We start from the raw sequence: 19,680 nt of genomic DNA on the forward strand, positions 1-19,680 counted from the left end.
TCATACACCCGGGTACAGTCCCCGGTATACCTCATACACCAGGGTACAGTCCCCGGTATACCTCATACACCCGGGTACAGTCCCCGGTATACCTCATACACTCGGGTACAGTCCCCGGTATACCTCATACACCCGGGTACAGTCCCCGGTATACCTCATACACCCGGGTACAGTCCCCGGTATACCTCATACACTCGGGTACAGTCCCCGGTATACCTCATACACCCGGGTACAGTCCCCGGTATACCTCATACACCCGGGTACAGTCTCCGGTATACCTCATACACCCGGGTACAGTCCCCCGGTATACCTCATACACCCGGGTACAGTCTCCCGGTATACCTCATACACCCGGGTACAGTCCCCGGTATACCTCATACACCCGGGTACAGTCTCCGGTATACCTCATACACCCGGGTACAGTCCCCCGGTATACCTCATACACCCGGGTACAGTCCCCGGTATACCTCATACACCCGGGTACAGTCTCCGGTATACCTCATACACCCGGGTACAGTCTCCGGTATACCTCATACACCCGGGTACAGTCCCCCGGTATACCTCATACACCAGGGTACTGAAGTATCCCTGACCCCAAAGTGTTGGTATAGTTGACAGTTCATTATTAGTAATAAAGCAGAAGAGGATGTCACGTATATATTATGTTATGCTAGAAATTAAACAGCAGTAATTTGACTCCATTATGACTAAGTTAGCATCTCAGCAGTGTCAGCTGAGAGTAAGTTAGCATCTCAGCAGTGTCAGCTGAGAGTAAGTTAGCATCTCAACAGTGTCAGCTGAGAGTAAGTTAGCATCTCAACAGTGTTAGCTGAGTGTAAGTTAGCATCTCAACAGTGTCAGCTGAGAGTAAGTTAGCATCTCAACAGTGTCAGCTGAGAGTAAGTTAGCATCTCAACAGTGTCAGCTGAGAGTAAGTTAGCATCTCAACAGTGTTAGCTGAGAGTAAGTTAGCATCTCAACAGTGTCAGCTGAGAGTAAGTTAGCATCTCAACAGTGTTAGCTGAGAGTAAGTTAGCATCTCAACAGTGTCAGCTGAGAGTAAGTTAGCATCTCAACAGTGTTAGCTGAGAGTAAGTTAGCATCTCAACAGTGTCAGCTGAGAGTAAGTTAGCATCTCAACAGTGTTAGCTGAGAGTAAGTTAGCATCTCAACAGTGTCAGCTGAGAGTAAGTTAGCATCTCAACAGTGTTAGCTGAGAGTAAGTTAGCATCTCAACAGTGTCAGCTGAGAGTAAGTTAGCATCTCAACAGTGTTAGCTGAGAGTAAGTTAGCATCTCAACAGTGTCAGCTGAGAGTAAGTTAGCATCTCAACAGTGTTAGCTGAGAGTAAGTTAGCATCTCAACAGTGTCAGCTGAGAGTAAGTTAGCATCTCAACAGTGTCAGCTGAGAGTAAGTTAGCATCTCAACAGTGTTAGCTGAGTGTAAGTTAGCATCTCAACAGTGTCAGCTGTCATGATCAATCATTACTTGTGCACCAACACCTTACCGGCCCCGCGGGTCCTCCTCCACAGCTCGGACTGAGCAAGTGTGCGGACACTAAGATTGGTGTACCTGGGCGGATCAAGGGCATCTCCGGCGGAGAGATGAAGAGGCTGGCCTTTGCGTGTGAGGTTAGTAACCATCCCTCAAGTCATCTCTTCTAGTCATGACATATGCAAAATTTGTGTTAAATACAAGTATTAGTATAAAATATTAACATAAAATATATGTTTTTAGTTAGTGTAAGATGCTTGCCAGGTTAGCTCACTCGTTGCGAAATAATTTATCAAATGAACGGGAAGCTATGTAGCCACGGGGCTTCTGACTGGCGTAACCTTGAGATCGCTAAAGAAAAACTAGCTTCATCAACCGTCTTCGATCTCCCGTGCAACAATGCCATCGGCCTGATCGACCCGCGCTGACACGGCCATTACTAAGGGGCCTTGGCTCTCCCTACTGTCCTGAGAGCAGTTAGAGTAACAGCCCCCCTATCCCCACCCCTCCACCCCCCCCCCCAGACTGTGTGTCCGCTTCACTGTGTGTTGACAATGTTCTGATCACCACACGTGTTCTGATCACCACACGTGTTCTGATCACACATGTTCTGATCACAATACATGTTCTGATCACCACACGTGTTCTGATCACCACACGTGTTCTGATCACCACACATGTTCTGATCACCACACATGTTCTGATCACCACACGTGTTCTGATCACCACACATGTTCTGATCACCACACATGTTCTGATCACCATACATGTTCTGATGTTCTGATCACCATACATGTTCTGATCACCATACATGTTCTGATCACCATACATGTTCTGATCACCACACATGTTCTGATCACCACACATGTTCTGATCACCACACATGTTCTGATCACCACACATGTTCTGATCACCATTCATGTTCTGATCACCACACGTGTTCTGATCAACACACATGTTCTGATCGCCACACATGTTCTGATCACCACACGTGTTCTGATCACCACACGTGTTCTGATCACCACACATGTTCTGATCACCACACATGTTCTGATCACCACACATGTTCTGATCACCACACGTGTTCTGATCACCACACATGTTCTGATCACCACACGTGTTCTGATCACCACACGTGTTCTGATCACCACACATGTTCTGATCACCACACATGTTCTGATCACCACACGTGTTCTGATCACCACACGTGTTCTGATCCTACACAGTACACATCTGCCGTCGATTCTTCCCCAAGATATCAAGTTATAATCGTTTCTTAATATTATAGTTGCATTATTTTGTATGATAAAGGAACACAATTCATGAATAAGAATACTTATATTCATATTATTTATATTTATAAACATTTCTGAATATATATTTACCTGTTATATTATAAGGCACACAAATATGTTGCTACATACACAACCTTTGTGAATGTAAACTTGATACCTACATATTTTAGCCTTCTGATTTTATTAGGCAGTCATACAGTGTCTGGACACCTAACACGTGTCATACAGTGTCTGGACACCTAGCACGTGTCATACAGTGTCTGGACACCTAACACGTGTCATACAGTGTCTGGACACCTAGCACGTGTCATACAGTGTCTGGACACCTAACACGTGTCATACAGTGTCTGGACACCTAGCACGTGTCATACAGTGTCTGGACACCTAACACGTGTCATACAGTGTCTGGACACCTAGCACGTGTCATACAGTGTCTGGACACCTAGCACGTGTCATACAGTGTCTGGACACCTAACACGTGTATGGGACCATTTAAGAAGATTAATAATTCTAACACGAATTTTCTCAATCTTTCGTACATTTCTTTTCACTGTTGGTGGTAATTCAAAAATCAATTCTCCAAAATTCATTTTTATTTCTAGTCTGACGCGACACTTGAGCGCGTTTCGTAAAACTTATTACATTTTCAAAGACTTTAGATTACCATTTAAACATACCATATATATATAATCTCGGGTTATAGTTATTGTTTATGGTCTTCATGTGCAGAATGTAGTTCTCAAAATAGGGTAATAATATTTAGGTGTACTTAAGCATCTGATATTGCTAATGAAGGATGGAAGGATTTGAACCTATTTTTTTTTTATAACACCTGAGCATCAGTTAACGAAGACATGATTCTCTAGAAATTCAGTTGACTGCAATCTGGTTTGATGTGGTTCCACTTGTCACGTCGGTCTCGTAGGTGTGAGTGAGGGTCAGTATAGCAATAAATTGTATGCACATGTAACGGTGGAAATTGTCTACAGCATTCCCGGTAATGTAAACACTGACCATGTTGTGGCTCCGTCAGGTGCTGACCAACCCGCCACTCATGTTCTGCGACGAGCCCACCTCCGGCCTCGACTCCTTCATGGCCCAGAACGTGGTTGCGGTGATGAAGAACATGGCTGAGCGAGGCAAGACCATCATCTCCACCATCCACCAGCCCAGCTCCGAGGTCTACGCCATGTTCGACCGCGTCTTGCTGATGGCGGAGGGCCGCGTTGCCTTCCTGGGAGAGGTCGACGCCGCTTACCAGTTCTTCAACAGGTTGAGTAGACGATGCGTGACAAGGAACGGGAAATTTAGAATGTTATCGTTGGACTTAAAAGAAAAAAAAAAAGAGTGCTTATTCTCTGCCCAGTTTAGCGTTGTTTGATTTCACTCCCTTGTCGAAACCTTTATCATTCTTATCAGTCTATCCTTCCCTTTTGTGTCAGGCTAAACTTTCTGTCGGTAATTCCATACTGGTACTCGAAAACGACGTTCCTCTCCTCAAGATGTATTTAATTTCCTGCTGGTTAATCTTTCCAGTATCATACAGGGCGTCGCAGTCAGTGGTACACGTCCGTGGTTCCCAGTAATCTCTCTCTCTCTCTCTCTCTCGCTCTCTTATATATATGGCCTTTACTGACTGCCAAACTTTAGGTGGCGTGTTCTCTGTATGCCAGCTCTTGTGGCTTGCTCGTGGCCTGTGCTGCCCCTATAACACTCTGTCATCCACAGAGCCTCAAGATGTGTCTCTACTTGTGCTGCCCCTATAACACTCTGTCATCCACAGAGCCTCAAGATGTGTCTCTACTTGTGCTGCCCCTATAACACTCTGTCATCCACAGAACCTCAAGATGTGTCTCTACTTGTCCTGCCCCTATAACACTCTGTCATCCACAGAGCCTCAAGATGTGTCTCTACTTGTGCTGCCCCTATAATACTCTGTCATCCACAGAACCTCAAGATGTGTCTCTACTTGTGCTGCCCCTATAACACTCTGTCATCCACAGAGCCTCAAGATGTGTCTCTACTTGCCCTGCTCTCACATCAATGTCAGCCTCACGTTCATCTTGAAGTTGATCTTATATTTTGAATATTGCTTAGAACCTTTCACTTAATGTCTTGCGTGTCTTTCCTGCCTGTTTACTGTTAAGCCTCCATCTCTCTTCGGCCGTCTGACTATCTCATTATTTGCATTGGGTTATTCCCTAGCTTTTACTGCAGCATAATAAGTCTGTTTATTGTATTTTCCTTCTGATTTCAGGGGTGTAACTTCTAGTCCTGCTGGAGTTAATACAGTTAATTTACAGTCTCCGTGGTGCAGTGGTAAGACACTCGCCTGGCGTTCCGCGAGCGCTATGTCATGGGTTCGTATCCTGGCCGGGGAGGATTTACTGGGCGCAATTCCTTAACTGTAGCCTCTGTTTAACGCAACAGTAAAATGTGTACTTGGATGAAAAAACGATTCTTCGCGGCAGGGGATCGTATTCCAGGGACCATAGGATTAAGGACTTGCCCGAAACGCTACGCGTACTAGTGGCTCTACAAGAATGTAACAACTCTTGTATATATCTCATAATAGCTTCTCCGTTAATGTGCCTTGTCTCTATATTTTACACGTTCTGCTCATTCTTCCTCCACCTTCAGGGCATTTAATGTCTCTGACAGTTTAAATTAACATATTTTCAGTTGTCTTACATTTATAAATAAAAATATCTATCATGTTCTGCACAGTCCTATCTCTTGGCTCACTCTTCTACATTATTCTTCACACAAACTCTTAATATCCCTTATTTTCCTTTTTTATTTGTTAAATATTATTACATCTCACACTCGCCGGCCTTATTTTTGGTCTCTGCTGTATAGTTAAATGTCAGCATGTAATGATCGCTGGCCCTTAAGGAGTGTTCCACGACCATGTTCTTGATAGCTTCCTGATGGTCAGCGAACACCGGCTTTACTCTAGATTAGATATCTAGGAGATATCTAGGAGATATCTAGGAGACTAGATAGATATCTAGGAGATAACGCTCCTTCTATACATTTTTACTCCTCATTTATATGTTGTCTTGAAAATTATCTTTCCATTCCTTTTACCAGCTTATATTTCCATGTCCTGGGTCATCTATACAGTGGTTCCTCAAATCTCATTCTATTTCACTATGGTTCCCATTTAATATAACAATTAGTTTTGCTTCGAGTCTGTCTGCTGCCTCAGCTAACATTTACGTGATGTCTACGGTGTGATAATTCTGTTACTTTCACCATGATCCTCATTTGATCATGTTCCCCCCCTTCCCCCTGTGGTTACAGTTGTTATGACGTAGTCAGTGTAATGAGTCCCATGCATTAGACTCATTATGAAGTTACCTTGAGGTTACCTTGAGGTGCTTCCGGGGCTTAACGTCCCCGCGGCCCGGTCGTCGACCAGGCCTCCTCCTCCTTCATCCTCCAGGATGAAGACCAAATCACACACCAGAAGATGAGCACACGACGACGTTTCGGTCCATCCTGGTCCATTATCAAGTGACAATATACTTGATAATGGTCCTGGACGGACCGAAACGTCGTCGTCTCCTCATCTTCTTGATGTGTGGTTTAGTCTTCTGGGGCCAGATTCACGAAAGCACTTACGAACGTGTACATCTTTTCTCAATCTTTGACGGCTTTGTTTCCAATTATTTAACAGTTAAGGAGCTCCGAAGCACCAGGAGGCTGTTTATAACAATAATAACAGTTGATTGGCAAGTTTTCATGCTTGTAAACTGTTTAATGAATGTAACCAAAGCCGTCAAAGATTGAGGAAAGATGTACACGTTCGTAAGTGCTTTCGTGAATCTGGCCCCAGATCTTCAGCCGCGTTATTGTGACTCATCATCTGCATTAGACTCGTTACTGTGGGAAAATTGTCGGGATTGATAAATGAGAACAACTTGGGACTTGTACTGTACTAAATTAAAAAGTTACTGTATGTGAAAATTAATACAACTAAAATCCCTAGCTAGTATCGTAAAGCCTAGCTCCTCATGACCTAATGACAGACTGTGGGCTGTAAGGGGCAGGTGGGGTCCCTAAGGGTGAATGGAGAAGTTGATTAAAGATCTACAATCCACCTACAGACAATTCAACACATCAGCTTGTATTGTTAATACAAGGATAAGATTAACTAACTCAGTTCTATAACTGAACACTGGTTTTGTTTAAATCAAGGATCGAAACATGTACACAGTCCAGCCTATCACCGTAACTACAACAGCCAATATTCACATACTAATAAACACAACAATTTGCATTATAGAGGTATGATATATATAAATATGATATGGTAAATTAAAGAAAACTAAGTAAGCAATTGTTAACTCACTGTATATTATCAATTATATATACAGATATGTTCAGTTTATATGAAAAGTTTCAGTCGAGCTTGACTTTCAATGACTGAGGTTGAATTAATGAGTGTCTAGATAACTTGAAAAGATTCAGTGACTGAAAGATTAATAAAAACTTACTGAAATATGGGGCGTCACCCAACACTGTAACGACAAACAGACTTATTGGATACATTAAGGTTACACAAGCACGCAATTGGACAATCAACACATAACAATAACACTCAATACTTATGGTTTATCCAATCTGAGTGCCGGCGCCTGTCTGACAAATGACCAGACTGTTTAATTTCTTTTGGAGATAATAGGCACTCTATTTTTTATAATAAAATAGTAGCTTTGCTGTTGAATATGTCCTTAATAGCCTTGCTAATTGATTATGTCCTTAGTTGTGTTTGTAGTAGGATAAGATAAAGTTGATTGTGGAGGCGGCGTCCCTTGGTGTGCTCCACTCTACACTCTTATTTAGATAAAGTACTAGGAATTTTTCCTTATAGATATAGTCCAGGTACTCCCCCAGTTCTAAAGATTAATCACTGGTGATAATGATAAGTTAGTATGGTGTCCTTTACTGAAAATGTTCACAAAGCACAGTCACTCATGTACGCTCTGTTTGTAAACATGCTCTTTCCGCTTGGGAGCTTGAAGACTCCGTTCACTTGGTGAACAAGGTAGCCTTCAATGAATATTGATTGATTATTTTTACTGTCTAGACATATGATTGAGATAAGATGTGATTATAATATAATTAGATACAAGATTTAAAGATTATTTGTAGTACTTGATAGTACTATTGATTCTTATTAAGGATTTGATTTAATCCTCACCGGAAATCAATTGATGTTCCAATAGTTTTTTAATTTAGATATTTTTCTTGAAGCTTCTAGATCCTGAAGAAATCATGCACAAAGTCACGTAGGCACTATGGGCCTCATGGCACGCGTGACCATAGTGGCATTGTCATGTAGGGTCCAGATGGAGGATTTAATGAAACTGAAGTGATTCTGATATGATTTTGATATGATATAGAAATAATACATTTCTTAGATAATAATATGGATATAGTGGATAAAATTTCCCACACTAACTACCCTGCAAACGCACAACGTAACTGTCCCTATTTTCCGCTTGTTGCATCTTATAATAAAGTTGTTACATCTGGTTATAATGTTTTTTATGACGTATTAGAACATTGTTACAAGTTGTTAGGTGTTAAAACTTATTCGGACGATGTAGCAACGTCGTAGTTTTGTCGTGTGTTTGACGGGTAGGCGACACCTCACCACCTCAGCCACCACCTGGCGCGCTTCACATTGTCTCTCTCTCTCTCTCTCTCAGGGGGGTAGAAATAGCCTAAGCTACTCTATCCCTTTGAGATGTATTTATTGCTTATCTCAATAAACATGCTTGAACTCTCTCTCTCTCTCTCACACCGCCCAGGATCGGCCTTCCCTGTCCTCCCAATTACAATCCGGCTGACTTCTTCATCTCGACGCTGGCAGTGCAGCCGGGCAAGGAGGAGGCCTGCAGGAGGGCCATCACCATGATCTGTGACGAATTCAGCAAGTCGGACGACGGCGTGAGCATCAGCCGGGCCGTCAAGGAGAACTCCAAAGAGATGGAAGTGAGTCGGTACCGGAGCATCTCGAGACATTGATTCAAGATTTTAGGGTGACCCTAGGTAACCCTAATTATTGATTCAAACGAGTGGAGTGCCCCTAAACACTGATTCAAAGGAAATGGAGTGACCCTAAACTTTGATTCAAAAGATTGGAGTGCCCCTAAACATTGATTCAAAGGATTGGAGTGCCCCTAAACATTGATTCAAAGGATTGGAGTGCCCCTAAACATTGATTTAAACAATTGGAGTGACCCTAAACATTGATTCAAGGGCTTGGAGTGCCCCCTAAACATTGATTCAAACAATTGGAGTGCCCATAAACATTGTTTTAAGAGACCAGAGTGGGCAGTGACGTAGCTTCTAGGGACCTGAATACTACAAGACATGTGGTACGAATCGAAGCACCCCGACACAATACTTCCGGTGTCAGAGCAATGTTATTCACTGCTTCTAGGGACAATGACACCCTCAGACACTGCTTCTAGGGACAAGAACACCCTCAGACACAGCTTCTAGGGACAAGAACACCCTCAGACACTGCTTCTAGGGACAATGACACCCTCAGACACTGCTTCTAGGGACAAGAACACCCTCAGACACAGCTTCTAGGGACAAGAACACCCTCAGACACAGCTTCTAGGGACAAGAACACCCTCAGACACTGCTTCTAGGGACAATGACACCCTCAGACACTGCTTCTAGGGACAAGAACACCCTCAGACACAGCTTCTAGGGACAAGAACACCCTCAGACACTGCTTCTAGGGACAAGAACACCCTCAGACACTGCTTCTAGGGACAAGAACACCCTCAGACACTGCTTCTAGGGACAAGAACACCCTCAGACACTGCTTCTAGGGACAAGAACACCCTCAGACACTGCTTCTAGTGACAAGAACACCCTCAGACACTGCTTCTAGGGACAAGAACACCCTCAGACACAGCTTCTAGGGACAAGAACACCCTCAGACACAGCTTCTAGGGACAAGAACACCCTCAGACACAGCTTCTAGGGACAAGAACACCCTCAGACACAGCTTCTAGGAACAAGAACACCCTCAGACACAGCTTCTAGGGACAATAACACCCTCAGACACAGCTTCTAGGGACAAGAACACCCTCAGACACAGCTTCTAGGGACAAGAACACCCTCAGACACTGCTTCTAGGGACAAAAACACCCTCAGACACAGCTTCTAGGGACAAGAACACCCTCAGACACAGCTTCTAGGGACAAGAACACCCTCAGACACAGCTTCTAGGGACAAGAACACCCTCAGACACTGCTTCTAGGGACAAGAACACCATCAGACACTGCTTCTAGGGACAAGAACACCCTCAGACACTGCTTCTAGGGACAAGAACACCCTCAGACACAGCTTCTAGGGACAAGAACACCCTCAGACACAGCTTCTAGGGACAAGAACACCCTCAGACACTGCTTCTAGGGACAAGAACACCCTCAGACACAGCTTCTAGGGACAAGAACACCCTCAGACACAGCTTCTAGGGACAAGAACACCCTCAGACACTGCTTCTAGGGACAAGAACACCCTCAGACACAGCTTCTAGGGACAAGAACACCCTCAGACACAGCTTCTAGGGACAAGAACACCCTCAGACACTGCTTCTAGGGACAAGAACACCCTCAGACACAGCTTCTAGGGACAAGAACACCCTCAGACACAGCTTCTAGGGACAAGAACACCATGAAACATTGCGTCTATTGAGAAAATTATCCCTGGACATTACTTCTAGTGATAGAAGTATCTCTAGACAGAACTTCTAGGTACCGGAGCGCTTGAAACATTGTTTCTATCGACTAGAACTATGCCCAAAAAAATAATGGCCCTACAGGTAATATTCTCTATAATGCTCCTCTCTCCATAATTACTGCCCTCAGAAAGCTCTGCATATTATGAGTATGCCTTCATTACATGCTATTATAGTCGTGATTATTAACGTCCATTAAAAAACAACTTTTATTAGTATTAATCAATAATACTAATAAAAGTATTCCGTGTATTCAGGTCCCTGGGGGCCCTGAGGACCTGTGACCCTGGGGGCCCTGAGGACCTGTGACCCTGGGGGCCCTGAGGACCTGTGACCCTGGGGGCCCTGAGGACCTGTGACCCTGGGGGCCCTGTGGACCTGTGACCCTGGGGTCCCTGAGGACCTGTGACCCCTGGGGCCCTGAGGGCCTGTGACCCTGGGGGCCCTGAGGACCTGTGACCCTGGGGGCCCTGGGGACCTGTGACCCTGGGGGCCCTGTGGACCTGTGACCCTGGGGTCCCTGAGGACCTGTGACCTCTGGGGCCCTGAGGGCCTGTGACCCTGGGGGCCCTGAGGACCTGTGACCCTGGGGGCCCTGGGGACCTGTGACCCTGGGGGCCCTGTGGACCTGTGACCCTGGGGTCCCTGAGGACCTGTGACCCCTGGGGCCCTGAGGGCCTGTGACCCTGGGAGCCCTGTGGACCTGTGACCCTGGGGTCCCTGAGGACCTGTGACCCTGGGGTCCCTGAGGACCTGTGACCCTGGGGTCCCTGAGGACCTGTGACCCTGGGGGCCCTGAGGACCTGTGACCCTGGGGGCCCTGAGGACCTGTGACCCTGGGGGCCCTGTCTCTCACCATCAACAACAGCAGCAGACTAACACTGTCTCTCACCAACAACAGCAGCAGCAGACTAACACTGTCTCTCACCAACAACAGCAGCAGCAGACTAACACTGTCTCTCACCAACAACAGCAGCAGCAGACTAACACTGTCTCTCACCAACAACAACAGCTGCAGACTAACACTGTCTCTCACCAACAACAACAGCAGCAGCAGACTAACACTGTCTCTCACCAACAACAACAGCAGCAGACTAACACTGTCTCTCACCAACAACAACAGCAGCAGACTAACACTGTCTCTCACCAACAACAACAACAGCAGCAGACTAACACTGTCTCTCACCAACAACAACAGCAGCAGACTAACACTGTCTCTCACCAACAACAACAGCTGCAGACTAACACTGTCTCTCACCAACAACAACAACAGCAGCAGACTAACACTGTCTCTCACCAACAACAACAGCAGCAGACTAACACTGTCTCTCACCAACAACAACAGCAGCAGACTAACACTGTCTCTCACCAACAACAACAGCAGCAGACTAACACTCTCTCTCACCAACAACAACAGCAGCAGACTAACACTCTCTCTCACCAACAACAACAGCAGCAGACTAACACTCTCTCTCACCAACAACAACAGCAGCAGACTAACACTCTCTCTCACCAACAACAACAGCAGCAGACTAACACTGTCTCTCACCAACAACAACAGCAGCAGACTAACACTCTCTCTCACCAACAACAACAGCAGCAGACTAACACTGTCTCTCACCAACAACAGCAGCAGCAGACTAACACTGTCTCTCACCAACAACAACAGCTGCAGACTAACACTGTCTCTCACCAACAACAACAGCAGCAGCAGACTAACACTGTCTCTCACCAACAACAACAGCAGCAGACTAACACTGTCTCTCACCAACAACAACAGCAGCAGACTAACACTGTCTCTCACCAACAACAACAACAGCAGCAGACTAACACTGTCTCTCACCAACAACAACAGCTGCAGACTAACACTGTCTCTCACCAACAACAACAACAGCAGCAGACTAACACTGTCTCTCACCAACAACAGCAGCAGCAGACTAACACTGTCTCTCACCAACAACAACAGCAGCAGACTAACACTGTCTCTCACCAACAACAACAGCAGCAGACTAACACTGTCTCTCACCAACAACAACAGCAGCAGACTAACACTGTCTCTCACCAACAACAACAGCAGCAGACTAACACTCTCTCTCACCAACAACAACAACAGCAGCAGACTAACACTGTCTCTCACCAACAACAACAGCAGCAGACTAACACTGTCTCTCACCAACAACAACAACAGCAGCAGACTAACACTGTCTCTCACCAACAACAACAGCTGCAGACTAACACTGTCTCTCACCAACAACAACAACAGCAGCAGACTAACACTGTCTCTCACCAACAACAACAGCAGCAGACTAACACTGTCTCTCACCAACAACAACAACAGCAGCAGACTAACACTGTCTCTCACCAACAACAACAGCTGCAGACTAACACTGTCTCTCACCAACAACAACAGCAGCAGCAGACTAACACTGTCTCTCACCAACAACAACAGCAGCAGACTAACACTGTCTCTCACCAACAATAACAGCTGCAGACTAACACTGTCTCTCACCAACAACAACAGCAGCAGACTAACACTGTCTCTCACCAACAACAACAGCAGCAGACTAACACTCTCTCTCACCAACAACAGCAGCAGCGGTACGACAGCCTGGGAGACCAGGAGGTGAGGAAGTCGCCCTACAAGGCCTCCTGGTGGACTCAGTTCCGCAATGTTCTGTGGCGCTCGTGGCTGGAGGTGATCCGGGAACCCATGCTCATCAAGGTCCGCTTCCTCCAGGTCATGGTAAGTCCCCTTCCAGGTCTTGTTGGACGTTCAGTGCTCTCGTTATCACGTCCTATATTTTCCTTGGTCGCTGGAAATCTTCCAGGCAACTTTGAGCGTGAGAGAAGACTATTATGATGTGGAGTTTCTTGTATTATTTCAGGCAAGAGCGCTAATGAGTCTCGTTGGGACTGACAAGAGGCACTTCTGACACTCCACTCAGGCTTCAGACACGCCACTCAGGCTTCAGACACGCCACTCAGGCTTCAGACACGCCACTCAGGCTTCAGACACGCCACTCACACACTTGTGGTTCACACCATCGCCAAACTGAGCATGTGTTGTGCCTTTCCCTCCATAACATTCCCTGCCCTGGAAATTATTGTACATTATCTCGTGTTCTTGACTTTGACACCCTTGTACACTATTGCATTTCAGGCTGTACAGGCTCTAGTTCCCTCTCTGTACTTCAAACCCTGTTCCAAAAGTGATGTTCGATATCGCAGGTTATCCAGTCTCTGGTGTTTCAGGCCATCGCCCTGCTGATCGGGTTGATCTACTGGGGTCAGCAGCTGACCCAGGAGGGTATCACCAACATTAACGGCGCCCTCTTCCTCCTCCTCACCAACATGACCTTCCAGAATGTCTTTGGCGTCGTCAGTGTAAGTGGATCACCCTCTCTCTCTCTCTGTCTCTCTGCCTCTGTGTGTGTGTGTGTGTGTGTGTGTGTGTGTCTCTCTCTCTCTCTCTCTTTATTGATAGACTCTCTTTATTCTCTTTATTTCTCTCGTCTCTCTCTCTCTCTTTATTTCTTTATTGATAGATCTGAATTGTTTATATTGAGGACTGGAGGAGGAGGCTGCACCCGTCTCTCTCTCTCTCTCTCTCTCTCTCTCTCTCTCTCTCTCTCTCTCTCTCTCTCTCTCTCTCTCTCTCTCTCTCTCTCTCTCTCTCTCTCTCTCTCTCTCTCTCTCTCTCTCTCTCTCTCTCTCTCTCTCTCTCTCTCTCTCTCTCTCTCTCTCTCTCTCTCTCTCTCTCTCTCTCCCTCTCTCCCTCTCTCTCTCCCCCCCCCCTCTCTCTCTCTCTCTCTCTCTCTCCCCCCCCTCTCTCTCTCTCTCTCTCTCTCTCTCTCTCTCTCTCTCTCTCTCTCTCTCTCTCTCTCTCTCTCTCTCTGTCCCTCTCTCTCTCTCTCTCTCTCTCTCTCTCTCTCTCTCTCTCTCTCTCTCTCTCTCTCTCTCTCTCTCTCTCTCTCTCTCTCTCTCTCTCTCTCTCTCTCTCTCTCTCTCTCTCTCTCTCTCTCTGTCCCTCTCTCTCTCTCTCTCTTTACTAATCCACGTCTTACCTAATCCGAATTCTTCCCTCTAACTTGTTGACTCCTTAATCTATGTCTTCTAAGTCGTCTCTTTACCCTAGTTCAGTATTCTCTGTTTCTTCCTCCGTCTCTTGAGGTACTCTATCTCCGTCTTTTTAATGGTCAAAAAAATGTATATTTCTCTTTGATTTCCTTAATTACCGTCACCATGTGCAGATGTCTGGGATGTTGTCTGTGCTGGCACTGACCATACAGCTGGCACTGACCATACAGGTGGCACTGACCATACAGCTGGCACTGACCATACAGCTGGCACTGACCATACAGCTGGCACTGACCATACAGCTGGCACTGACCATACAGCTGGCACTGACCATACAGCTGGCACTGACCATACAGCTGGCACTGACCATACAGCTGGCACTGACCATACAGGTGGCACTGACCATACAGCTGGCACTGACCATACAGCTGGCACTGACCATACAGCTGACACTGACCATACAGCTGGCACTGACCATACAGCTGGCACTGACCATACAGCTGGCACTGACCATACAGCTGGCACTGACCATACAGCTGGCACTGACCATACAGCTGGCACTGACCATACAGCTGGCACTGACCATACAGCTGGCACTGACCATACAGCTGGCACTGACCATACAGCTGGCACTGACCATACAGCTGGCTCTTCCAGGTTGTATTACAGACACAGGCTGTCATCAAATACAGTGGAGACGTGAAGGCCAGAACTGGCTTGCTGGTGTGCTCTTGGCTGCCAGATCTATATCCCCTGGTTGATACCTGGTTGATACCTGGATGATACCTGGTTGATACCTGGTTGATACCTGGTTGATACCTGGGTTGATACCTGGTTGATACCTGGTTGATACCTGGTTGATACCTGGGTTGATACCTGGTTGATACCTGGTTGATACCTGGTTGATACCTGGTTGATACCTGGTTGATACCTGGGTTGATACCTGGTTGATACCTGGTTGATACCTGGGTTGATACCTGGGTTGATACCTGGTTGATACCTGGTTGATGCCTGGTTGATACCTGGTTGATACCTGGTTGATACCTGGTTGATACCTGGTTGATACCTGGTTGATACCTGGTTGACCATATCCCCGCTCCGGGGATACATTTTTCACCTTCTCCTTGTGGTGCTGACTCCATCCCTTCTGCCTCCCTCTCTCCCACAGACGTTCTGCGCCCAGCTGCCCATCTTCTTAAGGGAGCACTTCAACGGGATGTACCGCGCTGATGTCTACTTCCTCTCCAAGATGTTGGCCGAGACGCCCTTCCACATCACGTACCCCTTCGCCTTCGTCGCTATCGTCTACAACATGGTCGGTTTTACTGGCGACTATGTCAACTTCTTCATCTGTGCCGGCATCGTTGTGCTCGTGGCTAACTGTGCCATATCCTTTGGTAAGCCTCGGGGTATTGAGCAGGGACGGGGGGGGGAGACTTGGGGCTGCAAGTGGTGGTGCTGGGCTCGTGTAGGTTGGAGGAGATGAAGGTAATGCCATCAGCAGATAGTATAAGTTTAAGATAGCAAGAAGCAAGTAGTAGTAGTAGTAGTAGTTGTAGGCATCCATCAGTCTCAGGAGACTATGGAGTTGCGCTCTGGTTGTCGGTCTGGAGTGGCCTCTCCAGGGTGTAAAGCCTGGGTAGGTTGATATGGGGGAGAAGCTGTCACCCATGCAGCAGATCGCCAAGAATCACGTAGCAAGTTATTAATATATTTATAAGAAATATGAGTGGTTCTAATACCTTACCTTGAGAGTACTACAAGGTACCCCGAAGTAGGCCAGGATACTACTCTATCTGTGGTAAAATGAAAAGAGGAGCTTTCCGAGCCACTGTCTATCATATTTAATAAATCAATAGAGTCAGGCAGTTAGGCAGAGTGCCAGAGTCATGGAAGGTAGCTAATATGGTGCCACTTTTTAAGAAAGGAGATAGATCACTAGCGTCCAACTATCGGCAAATTAGCCTAACGTCTATTGTGGGAAAGTTACTTGAATCAATAATTGCAAATACAATTCGTCTTCATCTTGAAAAACATAAATTAATTAATGAGTCGCAATATGGTTTTACAAATGGCCGTTCATGTTTAACAAATTTGCTATCTTTTTATTCCAGCATATTTGAGGCAGTTGATAGTGGTAAGGATTGTGATGTTGTGTACCTTGACTTTAGCAAAGCTTTTGATACAGTGCCACATGAAAGACTGATTAAAAAAATAGAGGCTCATGGTATTGGGGGTGCTATATTAAGTTGGATTAGGGTATGGCTATTCCAAAGGAAATAAAGAGTTAGTGTAAATGGGGTTAAGTCAGAGTGGGATAATGTTGTTAGTGAAGTGCCTCAAGGCTCTGTCCTGGGACCTCTGTTGTTTATAATATATATAAATGATTTAGATTCAGGTTTGAGTAGCAACATCTGCAAATTTGCAGATGATACAAAAATCGGCGGGGAAATTAACACGGAAGAAAACTCACTATCACTTCAAGTTGATCTAAATTGGGTTTTGAAATGGTCAAAAAATTGGCAGATGCAGTTTAATGCTGATAAATGTAAAGTTCTGAGGCTAGGTAATGATGATAGAGTTACAAGATACGAGCTAGATGGTGTTGAGATTGCGAAGTCGGATAGAGAGTTAGCGAAGTCGGATTGCGAAAGGGATCTGGGAGTTATAATTAGTAAGAATTTAAAACAAAAGGATCAATGCATGAATGTTCGTAATAAGGCAAACAGGACACTGGGATTTATTAATCGAAGCGTTAGTAACAAGACACCTGGTGTTGTGTCAGTGTGTCAGGTGCAGTCGCAGTGAGAGGTTGTGTTAGCTGGAGCTCCGATTGTAGTAACATTATTACAGCAATAATGGAAGGATTAGTGAAGGAATTGATGAATCTAGTTGGAACTCTGAGAGCAGAGATGGATTCCCTACGTGAGGAGGTACGACAGCTGAAACATCGGGAAGAAACGAAGGAGGAAACCAATATTAACAAGACCTTGTCGTGGAAGGTCGTTAAGGACAGGGGTCTTAAGAAGACCTTGACAAGGCCGCCTACAGACGCCCTAAGGGCATCAAATTCATTTGCCGTGTTGGAAGACGAGTGCTGTGGTGAGCCTGCAGATCACTCGAGGCGGAAATCAACGAAGAGCAACGAAGCAGAGGCCCCTCTAAGTGCTCAGAAAGTTGAGGGGGTGCCTAAGGGGGTTTTGGTTGTGGGTGATTCCCAGGTGAGGTATTTGGACAGGACGTTTTGTGCCAGAGATAGGGGGAAACAGGTTAAGGGTCTGCTATCCGGGAGCTGGAATTGGAGATATTGTTGACAACATGAAAGATATTATGACGGGAAATGGAAACAAACCCATTATTTGTATTAGTGCTGGGAGTAATGATGTTGGACGAGTTAGGAGTGAGGAACTGATAAAGAAATTTAACAAAGCCATAGAATTAATTAGGAGCAAGGGAGGAATCCCGATCATATGTGGCATTCTTCCAAGAAAGAGTGTTGGGAATGAATGGTTGTCGAGGGCACTTGGTGTCAATTGCCGGCTGGAAAGATATTGCAAATCAAATGCACTATCTTTCATAGACAACTGGGAACACTTCTATGGAAGAAATGAAATGTATGCTCGTGATGGGGTGCATCTATCAAGGGCTGGGATTGTTGCTGTTGCGAACTCATTGGAACCAGTGGTTAGAGGCATTTGTTTGGGTTTAAACTGTTAGTAGATAGTGGTATGGGAATTGATAGGGAGGAAGGAGGTAATAAAAGTATGTGTTTGTTGGTGAAACAAATTGGCAAAAAGATCAGGGAAAGAGAAGGGCCTCAAAATAACAATTCACTTTGGGTATATTACACTAACAGTAGAAGTCTAAGAAACAAAATAAACGAGTTAAATGCTCTTGTCTGTACAGAAAAAAATAGATATTATTGCACTTACCGAAACGTGGATAAATGTAGAAAATAGAGAACTATTAGCTGAATATCAAATAAATGGATTTAAACTATTTCACACAGATAGATATATTAGACGAGGAGGGGGAGTAGCCATATATGTTAGGGACAATTTGAAATGTAGTCTCAAAGAGGGAATCAAAACTGAGCCATACACAGAAACTATTTGGATAGAATTCAACTAAAAAGCAAATAATATTATAATAGGAGTTATATATAGACCACCAAATTTAGACAGAATGGAAGCAAAGCATCTATGGGATGAAATATCTAGAGCATCTAGATCTAACAGTATTTATGTCATGGGTGACTTTAATTTTAGTGGAATAAACTGGGTGAACAAAACAGGGAATAATGAAGCAGAAGATTTTCTAGAATTAATTGATGATTCCTTTCTTACGCAACACATTAAGGACCCAACGCGGGAAAATAATATTTTAGATTTAGTGTTAACTAACAGGGAAACACAAATTAAGGACATGGAAATAGGGAGTGAGCTAGGGAACAGTGATCACAAAGAAATCAGATTTAGCATAGAATGGAATAGATCTGTAGGAGAAAATTTTGTTAAAGTGCCTGATTTTCGAAAAGCTGATTTCAATAGCCTAAGAATTTTTTTGGGTCAAATAGATTGGAATGTCTTGGGGATGAGGTGTGGGCTAGACGTAAACCCAGCGACAGGTGATGTAAAAGGGGATTTCGATGTGGATTCAAAATATAATCTATTTAAAAATATTCTAAACAAAGCCCAGGAACGTAGTATACCATATAAATTGAATAGATCGAATACTAATGATCCAAAGTGGATAACAAAGGATCTGAAGAACCTTATAGGTAAAAAGAGAGCGTGGTACAAAGGGATTAAGAATAGGGAAGTTAATTTAGAACAGGAATTCGTACAACTGGTTAGAAATGTTAAAAAAGAGATAAGGAAAGCAAAAAGAAACTACAAAGTTCGTATAGCAGAGCAAGCAAAGACAAATCCTAAAGGGTTTTTTCAGTTATACCGAACAAATATTAGGGAATGGATAGGTCCATTAAAAACTGAGACAGGTCAAATAACGGATAATGACGAGGAGATGAGTAGTATTTT

The 19,680-nt window shown here is 45.0% G+C and overlaps 1 protein-coding gene across 2 annotated transcripts in view; it reads left to right on the forward strand.

The window, feature by feature from the left end:
* LOC123758373 (protein white) overlaps nucleotides 1–19,680 on the forward strand; it is a 127,987-nt gene that overhangs the window by 103,351 nt on the left and 4,956 nt on the right. For both annotated transcript variants that reach the window (XM_045742698.2, XM_069322485.1), the window contains exons 5-10: nucleotides 1,534–1,632; nucleotides 3,824–4,062; nucleotides 8,613–8,796; nucleotides 13,155–13,307; nucleotides 13,817–13,948; nucleotides 15,810–16,038. In XM_045742698.2, coding sequence (XP_045598654.1) covers nucleotides 1,534–1,632; nucleotides 3,824–4,062; nucleotides 8,613–8,796; nucleotides 13,155–13,307; nucleotides 13,817–13,948; nucleotides 15,810–16,038 — 1,036 coding nt within the window. The remainder of the gene's footprint in view (nucleotides 1–1,533; nucleotides 1,633–3,823; nucleotides 4,063–8,612; nucleotides 8,797–13,154; nucleotides 13,308–13,816; nucleotides 13,949–15,809; nucleotides 16,039–19,680) is intronic.

This window comes from Procambarus clarkii, chromosome 11 (genome assembly GCF_040958095.1).
Source record: "Procambarus clarkii isolate CNS0578487 chromosome 11, FALCON_Pclarkii_2.0, whole genome shotgun sequence".
Classification (NCBI taxonomy): Eukaryota; Metazoa; Arthropoda; class Malacostraca; order Decapoda; family Cambaridae; genus Procambarus; species Procambarus clarkii.